The 18,804-nt window shown below is 41.3% G+C and overlaps 3 protein-coding genes across 3 annotated transcripts; all 3 read left to right on the top strand.

The window, feature by feature from the left end:
- Positions 1 to 892: 892 nt before the first annotated feature.
- LOC120719966 (multiple epidermal growth factor-like domains protein 11) lies at positions 893 to 8,487 on the top strand. The gene is made up of 13 exons (XM_040009525.1): positions 893 to 1,109; positions 1,231 to 1,337; positions 2,966 to 3,119; positions 3,479 to 3,578; positions 3,768 to 3,940; positions 5,255 to 5,491; positions 5,610 to 5,785; positions 6,081 to 6,201; positions 6,485 to 6,635; positions 6,849 to 6,988; positions 7,173 to 7,307; positions 7,684 to 7,812; positions 8,270 to 8,487. Exons 5-13 carry the CDS (start codon positions 3,904 to 3,906, stop codon positions 8,485 to 8,487), a joined length of 1,344 nt encoding a protein of 447 aa, XP_039865459.1. The 5' UTR covers positions 893 to 1,109; positions 1,231 to 1,337; positions 2,966 to 3,119; positions 3,479 to 3,578; positions 3,768 to 3,903.
- Positions 8,488 to 9,146: 659 nt separating this feature from the next.
- On the top strand, positions 9,147 to 10,874 carry LOC120719642 (neurogenic locus notch homolog protein 4-like). Its single transcript, XM_040009005.1, has 5 exons — positions 9,147 to 9,282; positions 9,387 to 9,548; positions 9,741 to 9,959; positions 10,169 to 10,327; positions 10,668 to 10,874. Exons 1-5 carry the CDS (start codon positions 9,153 to 9,155, stop codon positions 10,808 to 10,810), a joined length of 813 nt encoding a protein of 270 aa, XP_039864939.1. The 5' UTR covers positions 9,147 to 9,152; the 3' UTR covers positions 10,811 to 10,874.
- A 79-nt stretch (positions 10,875 to 10,953) lies between these two features.
- LOC120719639 (neurogenic locus notch homolog protein 4-like) lies at positions 10,954 to 18,789 on the top strand. The gene is made up of 13 exons (XM_040009000.1): positions 10,954 to 11,776; positions 12,556 to 12,734; positions 12,991 to 13,093; positions 13,211 to 13,369; positions 13,500 to 13,662; positions 13,856 to 13,959; positions 14,046 to 14,225; positions 14,296 to 14,520; positions 15,110 to 15,289; positions 16,141 to 16,332; positions 17,085 to 17,234; positions 17,333 to 17,436; positions 17,948 to 18,789. The coding sequence occupies exons 1-13, from the start codon at positions 11,575 to 11,577 to the stop codon at positions 18,152 to 18,154; spliced, it is 2,148 nt and encodes a 715-aa protein (XP_039864934.1). The 5' UTR covers positions 10,954 to 11,574; the 3' UTR covers positions 18,155 to 18,789.
- The last annotated feature ends 15 nt before the right edge of the window (positions 18,790 to 18,804 follow it).

Below are 18,804 nucleotides of genomic sequence, written 5' to 3'. Positions count from 1 at the left end.
TCTTGTTTAGCCTACAGCTACATCTTGCCCTAAATTCCTCAACCCTGGACCCAACAGTGGGTGCATGTCAGTTATTTAGTTGTAGCTGAATTTTGAGTACAGTGTCTTAAATTAAATTTTTTGCTACGTTTAATAACTGCTGTCTTTATTGTAGTGTGGCAGTCATTCTGCTTCTTGGAATCAAGATGTGTTTTTGCGCTTGTGCCATCTTTGCAGGCACCACAGGTCCTGAAGCGTGCCCTGAAGGGAGCTGGTCAAACGGCTCAGGACTGCATAGCCAGGAGGATTGCAAACCCTGTCCTGGGGGTTTTTATTGCAACTCTGCTGGCCTTACAAAACCCAGTGGGTCCTGTCGTGCAGGGTACACCAGATTGTGATGATTAAAGAAATAACCATCACATCATCATCGTCTTTGTTATATATATCCATATAGCAAATAATGTAAATATCATTTTTATCCCCAGAATTTTCATGCTGTCTTTTCCTTATGCAGATACTACTGCATAGAGGGAGCTGTCACATCTACTCCCACTGATGGAAATACAGGGGGACCCTGTCCTGAGGGTTACTACTGCCCTGAGGGAACTGTTCAACCTGTGCCCTGTGAACCAGGGACATATGTGGCTGTTACACATGCTACTCAGTGTGAACCTTGTCTGCCAGGCTGGTATTGTGTGTCTGGCTCGTTGTATCTTTGTCCTGCAGGTTTGTGATTTGCTGTTTTGGATGTCCTTATAATACAGTGGCATTTGTAAGCTATTTTAATTAAATTATCAAGAGAAATTCTGCTAAATCCCCCCCCCCAAAAAAAACAACAAAGAAATTTGATATTTTTTTTATCCTTAATCCTTTATTTCCAAATTTCCCTTTGTTTGTTTTATGACCTGCAGGCTTTTACTGCCCCCAAGGAACTGGATTTGACTTGAGAAGCTGTCCAGAGGGAACTTATGGTCCTGACCCCGGCTATGAGTCTGTCTTGCAGTGCAGGCAGTGTGACGCCGGCCATTACTGCTCTTCCAGAAATGGCACAGCTGTCACTGGGCCGTGTCAGAAAGGATATTACTGCTCATATGGAAACATCTCTCCACAGCCTTTCTCAGTGGCTGCAGGTGAACATGCTTCTTTAGAACTGCAAGAACTGCAATAAAGCAAATTACATTCTGGTAATACTATGTGTTGTCTTACTTATATGTGGCAAAATTTGATTGCTGATGCTGTGTCTCTCACCAGGAGAAGGAGGGCCATGTCCTGCTGGTCATTACTGTCCCCAGGCCACGGTTAAGCCTCTGCCGTGTCCACGAGGAACATTTTCTAACCAGACCAAATTAGTCTCAGAGGTAGCTTTAACTCAACATACTCAAATTATTACACTCAAAGGCTGTCCTGGCTTTCCTATCAAAACTAAGATGAAAAAGTGGAAATATTCTCATAATTCTTTACTTGATGTTTTGAAAAGTTGCTAATTTATTTAGTTTAGAATTAAAATCTGACATCACCCCTCATTTCTGTATGTTTTGCTTTGAAGGAATGACACTAGTTTTCCTAAATTTCTGAAGGCCTTTCAAAGTTTTTGTTTAGACATTGTCTACTTTCCCCCCCCACTCATTTTCCAACCAGACCATTTTCAGATGAATGTTTTTCTTTTTGTTAATTCACAGACTTTGGAATCATTCAAGCATAAAAAGGCACTCAACAGTGCTGTATTTATACATAATAGTCACCTTAGCAAAGAGCCCATTTTAAATTCTATCTTTAGGCACTTTGTTATTAGCAGCCTGTCACGAAACACATCATTTGTTCCCATTGCTTTAGGAAATCTATGAAAAATGCCAAAGATAACACAGTATGGCAAGCATAAAATAATGGTTTTGAACCAACAAGGTGATTTCCAAAGTGCTATTAGCTGAAAACCTGGCATATCTTGACATGGTGTGCCGTGTGTCCATGAAAAACAGGTGCAGGACAAAGGAATAAGTGTCAGACCTAAAAAAGTAAAGCAGATGAAAATCATGTCCTAAAAATAAGGGAAAAATCCAGCAAAGCCCCGAGACAGGACCTGAGAAATACATCGGTTCACTCAATCCTCCACACTGACTCCTATTCTCTGAAGTAAATTCTCAATATCCAAATCCAGTTTATTGAGTCAATCAAACTTTGAACAGTTTTCACTTTTTTAGACACACTTTGATCTCATTTTGTAAAACCTAAAAACATTACCAAACTAGATGGTCCACTGTGATTCACACTGAAGTTGAAAAGACAACTACAGCACAGATGTGATGAAACTGATGTAAGCCTGTTCAGAATATACAGCAAGCAAAGGTAAGTTGAAGGTTGATATGAGCAATGTATGGAATTAAAAGTAGAAGACAAATAGCACAATATGTAACACTTCATATAGAATACATTGTGTGATTACTGGATGTAGAACAAAGTCAACAACCTAATCTTAGCACATCCTCACATCCACCATAATCTGTCGTCTTGATTCTTTACCGTGTTATCTTAAAGGAAGCTCAACATTTTGTTCATTATGGCTTTTATTTAATATTTGAATCATTTTTATGCATTTATAAATTAGCCGCATAAAGTTTGCAAGACTTAAAAACAACATGAGACATGAGAACTCCGTGTCCTGAACAATGCGTTTTGCTCTGGTGCATAATGAATACTGAGCAGTGTTTTTGTTTTGATGATTGTGTGGATGATTTGATTGTTTCATTGTGTTTTTTTGTTTACAATTTTGAGATACGTCTTTAAGGGTTTAAGGAATGGATCTTAGCAATTGTGAAAAACTGTTTACACAGTAACTTACATGATTATTTCTGTCATTCACTGTAATAGCCAGTCGATGTGTAGTTCAATATTAATATTGCAACAAAGCACGTTTTTCTTTTTCTTTATCGGCTGTCTTTCTCTTTCCCTAATCCCTCTCCCTCTTTGTTTTTATCATTATTCCTCTCAGGAGGACTGTCAGCCATGTCTCCCAGGTTATTATTGTGATGCTGCGGAGCTCTCGGCACCTTCAGGAAAATGCTGGCAAGGTTTCTTCTGCTCTGGGGGTGCAGAGCGTCCTGAACCTCCTTTGAGAGACAGCCACGGAGGGCCGTGCCCAAAAGGTGATCAGATCCCCTTGCATCTGTAGCTTACTATTCAAAAACCCAGCAGAACCTGGTCAAAATAAAATATACCAGGACAGATTAAAAACAAATATAAAAAACAAAACAAAAGAAATGTCTGGATGATTTAATCAGGCAGCGTTAACACTGTTGGAAGTGCGAAAGGATTGGGAGGTTTAAAGTTCATATAAGCAAGTTTAATGAAAAGGTAAGCAAAACTCTTTCATGATAATAGGGCTACACATAAGCAGCTACTCGACTCACACTGGAAATCAAAGCCTCTCTCCTGTGGATTGTGCATGTCTTAGTTTGTGCTTCAGTGTGCATCTATTTCATGACTCTTGTCTTCACACAACCAGGTTATTACTGCTCTGAGGGCTCTGTGGCTCCTCAGCAATGCCCCTTGGGAACCATCAGCACAGAAGATGGCCAAGCCAGCTGCAGTGCCTGTCCTCAGGGGTAAACTCACTTATCAGCCTTGCACAGTCACTTGAGACTGTAAACAGATACAGAAAAATAACCAAGACCTGTAACTGTACATAGAGTAGTGCATGAGTGATTTTTATACTGTATATACATGTATACACAATTACATTCAAGTTTTGTTGCTACAAGATAAATTATTCTATCCTGTTTTTGTCTGCATAGCTTTTATTGTCCTGGCACAATTAATGGCTCTCTGACAGAGAGTTATGAGTGTCCAGTGGGTCATTACTGTCCATCTGGGACCTGGGCCGAACACCAGTACCCCTGTCCAGTTGGAACTATCAATCCCCACACTCAGATGGCAAAACCCCAGGACTGTCTTCCCTGCCCTCCAGGTCACACATCATTTATGGCAATTAAATGTCACTGTATTAAAGGTTAAGTAGTTGGCCCAGGGTGTAATTTAACATTGTATATTTTGCTCACTTAAAATAAGATGAACAGTGTATAATTGTTATGGTAGTTTCATTTAAATGGAGAGAGACACAATACATTATACAAAAGTATAATGTATTTGTATAAAACTGTATAAAACACATATGAATTGCATGTTATTGAGGGAAATAGATATTAGATCCCATACAACACAGCCAGAATTCTGGCTGTCACAGATCAATCAATCAATCAATCAATCAATCAATCAATCAATCAGTAACAGAAACTTTTGATCTCAGCTTGTTATTGAATCAGTTTCTTCCATTTTATCCTCTCACTATGTCTCCACCATGGATAAGACCAAAGAGGGTTTCAAAGGAGGTCAGGGACAAGATGTACAAGATCATCATCAAGAAGCTTTGTGAGGAGGTGATAACTGTTTCAGAAATGAAAAAAATAAATAAAATGCACGTCAGATGGAGTCCACGCAAGATCCTGCCTCATGGGGTGAGGACGATCATGAGAAAGATGGTGGATCAGACCAAAACTGCGTGAGAGGAGCGTATTAATGATCAGAAGATAGTTGGGACCACAATCACCAAGAACAACACTGGTAATATATTACGGTGTCTCCTGCTCAAGAAGGCACATTTGCAGACCCATCTTAAGTTTGCCAGTGCACATCTAAATGTTTCAGAGAAGGCTTAGGGAGAAAGTGCTGAGGTCAGAAGAAACCGAAATTGAGCTCTTCGCCTCAACTCAAACTGCTGTGTTTGGAGGAAGAGAAATACTGACTATGACACAAAGAACATCATCCCCATAGTGAAGCATGGAAGTAGAAACATTATGCTTTGGGTTCATGTTCTTCTAAGGGTACAGGGCAACTTAGCAGGGACATGTACCACAACATTTTGCACAGGAACCTCCTTTTCTCAGCCATAACATTTAAGATGATTTGTGGATGGGTCATCCAGCAGTGACACAAAATATACCACCAAGGTAACAGCAGCCAAGAAACCTAAAGAGGAAACCTCTTACCAAAAATAGCCATGTTTTGCTTGAGGATGAAATGCCTATTTCACTCAATATCATGCACATAATTTTATAGCTTTTATGCAATGCAGGGTTTTTTTCTGGATTTTTGGTTGATATTCTGTCTCTCTCCATTAAAACTGATACCATATACAGTACTTTTTATTCATTTTCATTTCCTGGTGTTGTTGGTGGTAATATTCCCTTCGAGTTGATATCAACATTATTTCTTCTCAAACCAGGCTTTTTCTGTGCACATCCTGGGAAAGGTGCTCCATCAGGTCAGTGTGGCGCAGGGTATTACTGTGTCTCTGGGGCCTGGTCACGCACACCGGAGGATGGTGGGGTCACAGGTGACAGATGTCCTAAAGGTCATTACTGTGCCCAGGGCTCATCAGCACCAGTTCCCTGTCCAACAGGTCATTACAGCAACCAAACCAGAAACAGTCATCTTAGTGACTGCCTGCATTGTCCTCCAGGTTGGAAATGGTTGCATTTTCAAGAAGATAAAGCTTCACTTACATTCTTTGAATTATAGGGTAATAATACCTTCATATTACATCTGTATCTGCTTAACAGTGTTGCTTATGTTTTTAGGTTTCATGTGTGACACCAGAGGGCTCTCTTTCCCTTCTCATATGTGCCCAGCTGGCTCTTATTGTCCAGGCGGAAAAAACAATTCAAAAACCTGCTCACCTGGAAGCAGATGCCCACCTGGTTCTGATAGACAGGTACCCTGCTTGCCAGGGACCTACCAAAATTTACCAGGACAGGTGAGAAACATGAAGATGAATGGTTGCTTATTTTTAATAGGCAAGGTGCACATACTATACAGCTGTCATGACTGTGATCGTGTACAAGCCATATATAGGCTTGATATGCTGTTTTGAAAACTATTTAAAAAAGTAAATCTGGAATAAGGTTAATAACTAACTATATATGAGCAACAGAAGGTGGGTTTTTATTTATTGTGAGGCTGGCATCCAATTCTAACATCTGCTGATAGTAGTGTAGTTATCATTTTGTATGTAATGTGTAGAAAACTCTGCATCATTTGTTTCTTTACAGCCAGACTGTGTTAAGTGTCCTGCAGGATTTTTCTGTGTTGGCTTAGTGGATGTTGACACTGGGCATGTGTCAGGGACTCACACTCCCATGCTGTGTCCTAAAGGACATTACTGCCCATCAGGTAGGTGAAGATTAGTATCACTGCTGTAATACATTCATGAGAAATGTACAAGGTTATCAATTGCATAATAAAATAAAGATATGTGTGACATGAGTGCCAAATACTAAATATAGTGTTGCTCTTGTTTTGTGCGCACACTAATAGAAGACTCTAACACAAAATGGCTTTTTAATTATGTAAATGACCATTACAGAGCATAATCAAGATAAGAGGGGTCTTTACAAACTGTTCAGTGATGTGTATTCAGGGGCAATCTGTAGTTATTATACGTATTTATCTACAGGAACGCAGGATGGTGTAGCATTCCCGTGCCCAGCTGGCACCTTCAGCAGGCAGATGGGGTTGTCCAATAAGTCAGACTGTGAGCTCTGCCCTCCAGGGAGATACTGCAGTTCCTCTGGATTGGCTGCTCCTACTGGGGTCTGCTCTGCTGGGTAAACACAGGCTAACTAAACACACACTTCATTAAGCGGTCAGCCAGATTAAGAAAGAAATTTTCGTTCCCTATATTTTTATACCGTCCCCTTCTGTAATTAAATCTCTTATATGTTCCATCTCGTCCTGTCTGTCCTTCTGTTATCTATTACTTCCTTAATCCCACATACCCCTTGCAATCACCTCTATCCTCATCATCTCTCTGCACTTAGTTACCTTTGTATCCAGGGTTCTGTTTCTCCCCAACCAGAGGATCACCCAACAGGAGGCCGCTGCTCTGCAGGGTCCTATTGCCCACAGGGTACCAGCTACATGATTCCCTGCCCTGCAGGCACTTTCAGCTCCATAGAAGGTGACATGTAATACTGACTAATTACTCAGTGTTTTTGACACTGGAACATTATACCCAGACTTACAGTAGCTTAAGTTACAAACTGTTAAGTGTCTCCTAAGATAACTACCATGTGGAGTTGAAATGTTTAACTTTTATTTTTAGTTTTCCATTTTATAATAAATGTATGAACTTGGTTTGCCAGGAGCGGTTTCTTTGGAAGCATGTCAGCCTTGTTTGCCTGGCCACTTCTGTGCCAAGGATGGTCTCTCCTTCCCATCTGGGCTTTGCAACCCCGGCTTCTACTGCAGAGAAGGATCCAGATCTGCCACGCCTTGGGGTAATACCACAGGTGACAGTTTTCTTCCTCTTGCCCTTTACATAGTGTTAATAAATGCATAAAACATGCAAAACTAGTTTTTTTTAGTAATGGTATTTGAAATACAACAACAACAACAACAAAAGTTAAGGTCATCTGACACAGCTTGAAAAATATCTTTCTGTGCAGAATTTTTTTTCGGTGCACTCCAGGTTTTATTTAACATTTTCATGCCCTTTGACTCAGCACAGCTGAGAAGGTCTTCACAAAACATTTACCAGTCCCCACTACATCTCTTATTATTTTTCTTTCTGTGATTGCAGAAAATGCCTCTGGCCTTTTAGGTCATTCACCTACCTAATGAGTAATGACATCCAATAAAGGTCTATTGTCTCAGTTACAGGAGATATCCTAACTCCATCCCCACTTCCTGGTGAATCAACCCTGGGTCAGTTCCATGGAGATGTGTGTCCTGAAGGCTACTATTGTCCTAGAGGGAGTGCAAAGCCCAGCCCATGTCCTCCAGGTAAAGAAAACAAGAGACAGTCAGGAAAGACCTTGGAAAAAATAAGGACAAAATTATTTCTATTACTCTGAAAGTTTTGTGATAAAGCTGTATGATGAATATGTTCATCAACAGCATCAGCTATAGCGTTTTACAAATACGCTTGGTTTTTATTACACTGTCTCCAAAGGTGGTATACAATGACATAAAGCTCTCAGAGGTAAAGTATAATGGCTTATTTATCCAGAACTTTAGAGAAGGTCATAAAACTCAACAGCAGTCCAATAAAGCTGTCATGATGAGCAGCTAGCTACTTAACCAGGTGAATTAATGGAGCCTGCTACTGGCATTTTTACTACTGTCATTTTTTCTACTTCAGTGTGAAAAATGACAGTTATTCCAAGCTGTGTCTTTTGTATTTTTGTCTTTCTTTGTCTGTGTCTATGTACTTCCATGATCATTTGTTTCCTCCATTCAGGCACCTTCTCTGCGAGGTCTGCAGCTGAGTCCGAGGTGGACTGTGAAGCTTGTTACCCAGGCTCTTACTGCCCTTCATGGGCTCAGACTTCTGCTGACCTCCTCTGTCCCCCTGGGTGGTTCTGTCCAGCAGGATCAGCGTCTGGACATCAGCCAGGTGGAGTACACATCACTGCGGGTCAACTCAGGCTTAACAGTGGTCTTTGCACTTTCATGTAGCATGTGATCACATACAGTATAGGCCAACTTTATCTCTTTTGCTCACTTTCAACTTATCCCTTCATTTTTTGAGACAACATATGTTGTCTTAACTAGAATAACCAGATTGTTTTCATTTTACACGTTTAAATTTGCCATTTAACTAGAATCAGCTCTTTTGTCTGTCTTAACTGTAACGCTCTACTTTGAGGCTTGCTTCTGTAATAATCTACATAGTAAAAGATGCTCGGTTTTTATCCGGCCTATAAACTATCCTTCTCCTGTTATATTACACGTGCACCTAGAGATTCTTTGTTGCCTTTTTACCTTTTATTATAAAGATGTTTTGCTAATTTGAGCATGAAATGGGGCAGAACCTATAAATAGCCACAAGCTCATGTCTGTCAAGACAAAGCACCTGCTGCTGAGCCCGCTTTCTGCTCTCTTTTCCTCCCACAGGATTGTTGTACAGCGGTAATACTGATAAGAGCCACTGTCCTTTTCATTGCTTTGTTTCCATGGACACTGAGCCTGGGAAAATACACCAGATGTGCTTATTTCATGCATAATTGGTACATAAAAGAAATTAAGAGGATGTGTCATGGCAGCACTATCATTTTCTGTTTTGTTTTGTTTTTTTCAAATTTTGTTTTCATTGTAAACAATGACAGTTTGGATTTTTCATTATGTGCTTGGCAGGTCACCAGTGCCCACCTGGCTATGCGTGCCCGCGTGGTAGCGCGGAGCCGACTGGCTGTACTCCTGGCACATTTCAGTCCTTGTCTGGACATCCGGCTTGTAACAGCTGTCCAGCGGGTAATGCAAAAATGACACATATGTTAAATTTTTTTTATAAAGAGACAAACAGATGATGTTTAAACTGATGTTAATTATTAAATGAGACATGCTACCTTGTCTAGGTTTTTACTGTCTGAAAGGTTCGTCCGTGCCATCTCCATGTCCGATCGGCCACGTCAGTCCATCAGCTGGCAGGACGTCCCTAAGTGACTGCTCCCCCTGCCCCTCTGGCTTTTTTTGTAACAGCAGCGCTCTGACAGAGCCGTCTGGACCCTGCAGCCCAGGTCTGACAGCCCATAATCACCTTGGGAATTCTTGTCAGACAACTGAAAGATTGGATTTTCTATATCTTTGCTGTATGCCTGTGCTATGTTAAGCTGTGGCTTCCACTGAATAACTCAGTTTTCCTACAATGTTTTAAACTGTAAATGTTTCAGCGTCCTCTGTGAGTTGTCTAACCATATTGTTTACTACAGGACATTTTTGTTCCCTGGGATCCACTGAGCCTTCTCCTGTCTCCCAGACTTATGGAGATGTTTGTCCCATGGGACATTTCTGCCCTCAGGGAAGTGGGTCTCCCACACCCTGTCCTGTTGGCAGCTTCTTTCCCGAGCTCGGCGCGCTCTCTCTCTCCCAATGCCGTCCTTGTCCCCCAGGGAAATACTGCCTGAATCCTGGAGCCTCACAGCCCACAGGTGGAGAATTAGACCAGTCATGAGACTGTTATAAATTGTCTATTGAATACAATATTTTATTATTCAGCTTTACTTCAAGTACCCTAAGTGCAGATTCAGGAGTTGCACAGCTCCCATTAGTCATGTCTGCTGAATTTCTGCCCATAACAACTTTTTGGGGTCTCATAAGCAGCTGCTTTAGAGTCTTTTCTAATTCCTCTCTGTGTTAGGTCTGTGTTTTGCGGGGTTCTTCTGTTCTGGAGGTGCAGATAGTCCCACACCTCGAGCTAACTCATCTTTGTCCAGCTGTCTTCTGAAAATACTAGAGGGTTCCACCATAAGGACGAACGCCACCTGGATGCAAAACCTGCCCTGCTTTAATAACTCAGGTAATTCTGATAAAATATACCGGTAGTGTTCTCCTGTTTGTAAAGACACCATATGCGTCGTTTATAAGGGCAGTACATCACTTTCCTCAAACTGGTCTACCACAGTGCAGAGCTTTAGAAGTAGTGATAAATATCCCACAAGACAGTAGCTTTTCATGGTTGACCTTAAGTATTCTGCAATTAATCATTGCCGTACAATGTTACATTGTCCCCCCCTGACAAAATGGTTTAATAGGCATTGTAGAGAAAAAAAAGGAGGCTCCTCTTTGGCGTCCTGTCTGGTAGACAAAGATTATAACTCAACTATTTTTCATGCTTTATCTGCCATGTTGTGTTACAGGGAGAGATGCTAGTGGGATCAAAGCAGCAGCAGTGTCACGGGAAGATTTAGATCAGACTGTGACTGATTCACCGCCGAGTCTCAAGACGCCACAGTATGCGTGTTCCACCTACAGAGGAGATATATGCCCTAGGGGTGGGTAAATCCTGGCAGTGAACTTGTGCACTTAATGTGATACTTTAGTTATCTTCATTGCTCATGACATGATAGCCTCATTTTTTGAAAATGGTAAGACACGCAACTTACTTCATCTGATCGGTGCAGGTTGTGTGATGTAATTTGGTTTGATTCCCACTTAGTCTCGGTTTATTTAGCGGCTCGGTCAGAAAATTATGGCTGAAATGTTAAATCACATTAAAGTGATTTGAATGATGAATGCTTAGTTTTAGTGTTTAATGACTTGCTCTATATATAAGGAGAGAAATATAGTTTGTCAAATAAGCGCACTAAAAAAACATTAGTGGCAGCACAAAACCCCCCAAATAAATCTCACTCTGAAAGGTTCAAATTCCCCACCTTAAACCAATGGCAAGGGCATTCGATTTTATTTAAATAGACTTCATTTCCATCTCCCGTCACTTTACATAACAAGGTGACTTTACAATACAGTAGAGCGAATGGGCGATAAAGAGCTGCAGATGGCTGGGTGGTGAGGCACATAAAAGTAACACTGTTGATATACGAGCCTAAAAGAACAGATTTGCAAGTAATAACATTCCTTCAAACGTAAAGGAAAATCTGTGAGGGTAGTTGTGTGAAACAGAAGAAGCAGAGAATAAAAGTTTGAGAGTGAGAAAACCCTCTGTCCCTGGAGGGATCACTTAGTTAATTGGAAACTTTCTCTTGTTGAAGTGTTATCATTTCAGGGACAATGTCTGGCTGATTTTTTTCAGGTTTCTATTGTCTTATGGGCTCTGCTTACCCTCACTCCTGTGAGGCTGGTTCTTACTGCAACCAGACTGGCCTAGAGGCTCCAGCAGGACCCTGTGCAGCTGGATATTACTGCCCTAGAGGCTCTTCTGAACCCCACGCCAACCCTTGTCCCACAGGACACTATTGCCCCCTTGGAATCCAGCTTCCTCTGCCTTGCCCTCTGGGAACTGTAAAAAGTGAGCTGTTGCACTTTTGTTATGTAGCTGTAATCTGTGAGTAATATAACAAATACTTTGTTCTTTGTGTACATTTATTGATTTCATTAACAAAAGAGAAGCTTGTGCATTGTGATTTCTCTTCCATCAAAAAGGAGAAGCAACTGAGGACAAATCAGTAATCCCTGGCTTGTACCCAGGCCATGAACTGATGATGAATGAGTACTCAATCAAAATAGTGAAACTGAGAAAAACAAAACCTAATCCCCTTTGCTCCGAACATCATCAGTTTTCCCACTGACGTCCTTGTTTGAACTGGTGTATACCTTTGCAGCTCAGTCATGTGGAAAAATATGAAAACTTCCACCGAAGCATTTTTTCCCCCTTGGGCGCCTATGAATAATTGCAGTCGCAAAGTGGCTTAATCGTGTAATTGTATTCTTGTCTTGCGGCAGACAACTAGAATCCTATTATTATATGCTGTAGCTCCTTTGTACAGTTATGAATTAGAAACTGATGAGGGAGTTGGGATGCACTTTGCATTGAAATAACATTGTAATCTATTTAAGGCTTTAATTACAAAGTGATATGGTGATTTTTTTAAAGTCTTTTTCTTTTGAGTGAGCAAATGCCCTGTGCACGTGGGTGTGCAAAACAACAATTTTGCCTTCTTAATCAATTTATGTTGCTCATTTCATTAAAATTCAGATTTCTTAATTTATCACACCCTTACGCACACGAATGCGTCACCATCACTCCTAGATAAACAGTTTAACTACAATGTGCACATTATCCACCAGGTTCCCTTGGTGGATCCACTGTTGAGACTTGCCAGCTGTGTCCTCCAGGTCAATACTGTCACCAGCAAGGAATGGCTGAGCCAAGTGGCCCCTGTGCAGAAGGCTACTACTGTCCTGAGGGACAGATCTCTGAAAGACCACAGCAACATGCCTGCTCAGTTGGTCATTACTGTGAGAAGGTCAGCCGTGTAGTGTCAGGCTTCAAGCTACTGTCAGTCATCAATGAATATTGCATGTGATGTCTTTACATAACCCCCCCTCCTCAGCTCTGTTATTTTTTCATGACTAGTGCATTAATATAGCAGGTTGGTGTTTCATCCGAGTCCCTGTGCTGTGACTCTGTCCACTGATATTGTTGCACTACGATTACAACTGATGATACATGTTGTTCTCCGCATATAACATCTAATAAAATGATTCTGATGGTTTCCTCAGGGTAGCGCCAGACAGACAGCCTGCCTTCCTGGCACCTACCAGTTCAGACGAGGTCAAGCCGGCTGCGAGACGTGTCCTGCTGGTTTCTATTGTAAAGAGCAAGGTAAAGCTGATGGAACGACAAAGCATTTAGCTGCTGGAGCCCAGATGTAACCTTTTAACTGGGGCGAGTTTTCTAAGAAATGATTGCAAATGTTCCTATTTGAAATGTGCTTGTCAGGAACGACTCTTCCACTTCCATGTGAGAGAGGGTTTTATTGCCCAAGTGGATCAGCATATCAGCATCCTTGTCCATCCGGGACCTATGGAAACATATCAGGACTGGTTGAGGAATGGCAGTGTTTACAGTGCGACCCCGGGATGTACTGCAGAGGAACAGGTACATTTCTCTGGCCATGTTTGTTTCGTTCAACAGATCTTTCTTGCAGACAACAGCTGTTTAAATGTATTGATGTATTGTTGAAAAAATATATGTACTTTTCTACTCTGTTAATTATATTTGCTTGAAGGGAGGACTACCCCCACTGGGCAATGTGCTGCAGGGTTTGTTTGTGCCGAGGGAGCCAGTGAACCTTCACCGTTAGACAATGTGACAGGATTCCCTTGCCCGCCTGGGTTCTTTTGCCCTGCACGCACATCTGTACCACAACCATGCCCAAAAGGAACATTCAGGTGAACATCTTTCAGTACCTCCATAAACATCAAATGATCTGAAGATGTAAAACAACACAAATAGTCCAATATTGGTGGCTAAATAGTGCCCATTGTGTGCCTTTTAGTATTATTTGAATTATTTCATATGTAATCAAATCCATTTACAGTCAAGATGACCCATGATCAATTCAAATTCCACCTCTGCTTTCAGTGAGCAGATCGGCATTGTTGATCATTCTTTGTGTCGAGGCTGCACACCTGGCTTTTACTGTTCACAGCCTGGCCTTTCTGAAGTGTCTGGACCCTGCTCGCCAGGTAAAAAGTGATGCTCATTGTTATGTTATGTCAAATTATTTATTATCCTGCTTGACTTGAACACATTTAAATGTTTCTACTGCTAGGTTTTTACTGCTTAGAGGGATCCCAGTCTGCTACTCCAATGTCAAGTGTATCGGGAGGTGTTTGTCCGGCAGGCCACTACTGTGCAGAGGGCAGCAGTGCCCCCTCACCTTGCCCGCCTGGTTTTTACCAAAATAAGACTGGAGGAAAAAGCAAACATGACTGCAAACCATGCCCTCTTGGTAATCAAAATGTTAATACACAAAACTGACATTTCTGACGATATCCTCACTGTCTGAATGTCTTTGCCAGGCTGGTTCCAGGATTTGCCAGGGCAGAATGAGTGTAATCCCTGTCCCCCTGGGTTCCACTGCCAGCCTCTGAATCCCAGCCCCACCAGAGGGAGCTCTGCCGGAGTCTCCAGCCCTCTGCCCTGCCCAGCTGGTTATTTCTGTCCAAAGGAGGAGAGTCCACACAATCAGCCACTCGCGTGCCCCAAAGGCAGCTACAGCCCCTTGCAGGGTCTCACTAGTGCAGGTAAAATACCAGAACTTTTACAGGAAATAGAGACAAGTGCAGTTATGTTGCATTCATGGCTAGTTGTTGTATTTATTTAATATAGGTTGAAGTCTAAATATGGCAATGAATGCTTGATTCAGACACATGATTTATGGTAATTTAATCAACTATTATTCAGACCTGAGGTTCTTTTGATAATTTGCATATCTGGAAATGCATTTGTTAAAGAAATGAATATGAAAGGAATTATTATATATTAGATACAAAAATATTCAGAAACAAATAGGATATTCTAGTTTTAGCTTATTTATCATATGAAAAATACAAAAACAGGTCTGAGTTGTGTTGATGCACAATAGTATTGCTGTTCTTCCTTTCATAGTTTAAAAACAAAAATCAAAGACTACATTGAGTCATTGAGTGAATGTTTACATGCATTTTGTTACTTCGGTCTTTCTGCTATGTTATTCCAGTGCCCTCTAATATAGTTTACTTCACACATTGATACCTTTAGCCACATGCAGCACCCTCAGAGCTGTGCTGATTGATCTTGAGCTTGTTTTGCTGTTAGAAGTGAAGTGAAATCTGTCATTGTCTGTGTTTGCAGGTCAGTGCTTAGTATGCCCGGCAGGGCAGTTCTGTGGCTCTGAAGGTCTGGTTGAGCCTTCAGGATCGTGTGCTGCTGGGTTTCTTTGTCTGACGGGTGCCAAAGTGCCAAACCCCACTGACAACAGAACTGGATCTCTCTGTCCACCTGGGATTTTCTGCCAGCAAGGTCTCAGAGCAGGTAGATTTATTGGATAATAGAATTAGATACAGTGAGAGTGTTTTGACTAAATTAGTTGATAACTATTGTCCTTGATGTAAATATGTAAGAAAATTGTGTATGTTTCTGTATCCTGTTTGTTTGTATATGTGTTTTTCTTGCTGCTGTTACAACCAAATTTCCCCTTGTGGGACAATTAAAGATGATTCTATTCTATTCTTCTATTCTTATCGTCACAAGCAATGAAGTGATCTTACTAAGAGTCCCTGTCTGTACAGCTAAATCTTCTAAATGGCCAGATGGCTACTTTGATGTGCAAAGGATCTGTTTAATATCCTGTAATGACACTTTACATGTTCCTATAGGGGAACCACACCCCCAGTGGCACTGTACTTAAAGTGAGACAACAGCACATATTTACATGTTACTGGGACTATTCACTTCAACTGTGGATCACAGCCTTTTTCCTTTGCAGTACCTCTAGTGGTCTGTTAGAGTCAGAGAGAAAGATCAGCAATATCTCTGCTACTTCAATCTATTCGTTTGAACTCTATTTAATCTTTATTAAAATATTAATATTCTATGGTAGCACATATCATGCTGTAGGAAAATCCCAGAATGGCACTGTCAGGGCGCCGGTTTAGCTAACTGGGATGAGCAGGTGACCATATGCTGCATGTCTTCCCCTTTCTCTCTCCCTCTATTTTCCTGTCACTCTTCACTGTACCCTTTCAAATAAAGCTGTAAAAAGGCCCCCCAAAATGTCAGCTGTAATAATTTAACTTTTATGTGCATAAATCTTTGAACAACACATTGTAACTTGTAAATTTCTGTATAGAAGTTTGTTTTTCTTTTAATCTCTTGTCTTCTAGGTGATTGCTGGGTGGGCTTTTATTGTGACTGGGGCTCCAGCAAAGCAGATCAGGCTGTGTGTCCAGCTGGTTTCTTCTGCCCCAGTGGAACACCAGCACCGGTGCCTTGTCCTGCAGGAACATTTAGCTCTCAAACGGGCAACACGCATCAATACAACTGCACCATCTGTACCCCTGGATACTACTGTCAAGGTGGGAAACATGGATTTACCTGCAGGGATCAGCAGTAATCCAGAGAGGAATCCATTACTATACTTTGCTCCCAAAATATTTACAAGCCTTTATGTTAAATGGATCAAATTCACTTGTGTTCACTGGTGATTCTTTAAAGTCCTTCTTGGATGATTGTAATAATCAGAGCAAGCTTTATAATTATGAGGAGCTTATCCAAAGTCTCTTTGTCTCAGCCAAACTAACTGAGACATTGTTTCACAGTATCACAAAATTGTTTTAATTATTGATGTCTTAAGACATTTAAAACTACACAACACGGACTTTCCAAAGTTGCTAAATTTCTTTGTTAATTGCATCTCTGTGCCCGAGAGAAGTGAAGGAGAGAAGAGACATGGTCGAGTGGGTGGAAATGCATGTCAGGGGGATTTGTGACAGAGGCAAGAGTAAAAGGGAAGATTTACAAGATGGTAGTGAAACCTGCCATGATGTATGATTTGGAGATGGTGGCACTGGCAAAAAGTCAGGAGGCAGAGATGGCAGAGCTAGAGATGCTAAGATTTTACTGGGAGGGAGGACAGGATTAGAAATTAGTACATCAGAGAGTCAGCTCAGGTGCAGTAGTTTGGAGACAAGGTTAGAGAGGCAAGGCTGAGAGTTGGTTCGGTTTGTGCAAAGGAGGAATAGAGGAAATATGTTAGCAGCAAAATGAAGAAGAAGAAGAAAAAGAAAATATAATGTGTGTACTTATTCTTTTTCTTAATGTGGCTCAGGTGAAGCTACTGTCCAGCCTGTGCTGTGTCCTATTGGTCACTACTGCCCTGCAGGTCTGACTCTAGGACTGGAGTTCCCTTGCCCACCTGGGACTGTGCAGAACCACCTCGGAGCGTCCAGTCCTGAAACCTGTCTCTCCTGCCCTGCTGGTACATAAAAACATTTTGCTTCACCATAACCAGTATGACAGCTTATTTTATTTCTAATTATTGTTATGATGACTTTATTTTATTTATGTTGCCTGCAGGAATGTTTTGCTCTCAGTCTGGGCAATCCCAGCCGACAGGTCTCTGTGAAGCAGGATACTACTGTCCTGCTGGATCAACCAGTCCAAACTCTACTGAGTATCAGGTGATGTTTGTCCTCTGTGATGCTGGCCAGTAAAATTTACCTAATGATTTTAGGGGACCTTCAACCTTTAACTTAGTATTATCTTATTTGTGAAGAAAAAACTCTTTTTTGGCACGTCATAAATGGTCTTCCAGTGGTACCATCAGGTGTGATAGACACTATAAGAAAAAGAGCCACATTTCCAGGATACCTTCTGCAGTGAAATACATTCTTCTATTCTAACCCTGTAAAGCCTAAACCACAATAAATTGTCATAAAATTCATTTTTTTTTTGGAAACTGAAGTGTTTTTTAATCTAGTGACACATTAAATAATGCAACAATGTGCAATTTATTGCTCACAGTAGGACGGCATGTGTCTGATTGTATACATCAGGCATTTCCATGGATAAACAAAAATCACACAGATGATGTACAGGTGTAAAAAAGTCATGTATCACATATGATACACTATATATTTTTTTTTTATTTCTTTTATTTAGATAATTAAAACTTTTTCTTACTTTTTTCAGGGAAATTCATCTGGAAGTCATCTTTGTCCGCCTGGCCTGTACTGCCCTGCAGGCACTGGCTATCCACTCCCCTGCCCTGTTGGTTCTTTCTCCATCGCTCAAGGACTAAAGGGAGTTGATGAATGCACACCCTGCCCCCCTGGACTGTTTTGTGACAGTCCTGCAATAGCAGAGCTTTCACAAGCGCTCCCGTGTCAGGCTGGGTAGACACTACTATTACTCTTCTACTTTTCAATTTCAAATCCACTCTTTCTCAGAGTGGATAGTGACTTTTTTTTTAAAGGCCTTTTAATGTCTTCCAATCACTTCAGTGTCTGCCAATAGTTTGGTTTCTTTCTCTTCTGGTATTAGACTGTAAATAAGAAGACTGGAACATTTAGGCATATTGTGGAGGAAAATTAAAACACAGAACAATTCAGATACGTTTTTCTTGGCTGCTGCTAGCTATTAAGGGCTTCTGTTTTTTCATTCAGTTTAACCTGAGTGAATTAATAAAGCCAGACTTTGTGCCATGAGCTGCACTCTGCCGTACTGCAAAACAAGAAACACACACACACAAAACATAATTTGAAATTGTGGCTGAATGATTTCCCCTCACTTACAGTTTTGCTAATGGCAGCTTGTGCCAAAATCTATACGCAGTTTGTTTTCCTCTGTTTGTGCCTACAGGTATGTGTGCTTGGGCGGCAGCTCCAGTCCCACTCCATCCAATGGTCCCCATGGCTACCTCTGTCCTGCTGGCCACAGCTGTCCTATTGGCTCAGCACATGAGGAGCCCTGTGAGCCTGGCACTTACAGTCCTGCCCCGGGAGCAGCCCGTTGCTTATTATGCCCCAAAGGAACCACGTGTCCATCGT

This window comes from Simochromis diagramma, unplaced genomic scaffold (genome assembly GCF_900408965.1).
Source record: "Simochromis diagramma unplaced genomic scaffold, fSimDia1.1 OVJJ01000344.1, whole genome shotgun sequence".
Taxonomy (NCBI): Eukaryota; Metazoa; Chordata; class Actinopteri; order Cichliformes; family Cichlidae; genus Simochromis; species Simochromis diagramma.
This window is presented reverse-complemented; position numbering and strand designations above follow the sequence as displayed.

What these genes read in the sequence shown, in the direction of transcription:
- LOC120719639 (XM_040009000.1), top strand. Translation starts at nt 11,575, where the DNA reads ATGGGCTCTGCTTACCCTCACTCCTGTGAGGCTGGTTCTTACTGCAAC. An exon ending in GATGTACTGCAGAGGAACAG is followed by an intron (nt 13,370 to 13,499) that starts GTACATTTCTCT and finishes ATTTGCTTGAAG; the next exon opens with GGAGGACTACCCCCACTGGG. An exon ending in CTGTCTCTCCTGCCCTGCTG is followed by an intron (nt 17,235 to 17,332) that starts GTACATAAAAAC and finishes TGTTGCCTGCAG; the next exon opens with GAATGTTTTGCTCTCAGTCT.
- LOC120719642 (XM_040009005.1), top strand. Translation starts at nt 9,153, where the DNA reads ATGTGCTTGGCAGGTCACCAGTGCCCACCTGGCTATGCGTGCCCGCGT. An exon ending in TTGTAACAGCTGTCCAGCGG is followed by an intron (nt 9,283 to 9,386) that starts GTAATGCAAAAA and finishes TACCTTGTCTAG; the next exon opens with GTTTTTACTGTCTGAAAGGT. An exon ending in GTCTGGACCCTGCAGCCCAG is followed by an intron (nt 9,549 to 9,740) that starts GTCTGACAGCCC and finishes TGTTTACTACAG; the next exon opens with GACATTTTTGTTCCCTGGGA.
- LOC120719966 (XM_040009525.1), top strand. Translation starts at nt 3,904, where the DNA reads ATGGCAAAACCCCAGGACTGTCTTCCCTGCCCTCCAG. An exon ending in CTGCCTGCATTGTCCTCCAG is followed by an intron (nt 5,492 to 5,609) that starts GTTGGAAATGGT and finishes TTATGTTTTTAG; the next exon opens with GTTTCATGTGTGACACCAGA. An exon ending in AGGACATTACTGCCCATCAG is followed by an intron (nt 6,202 to 6,484) that starts GTAGGTGAAGAT and finishes ATTTATCTACAG; the next exon opens with GAACGCAGGATGGTGTAGCA.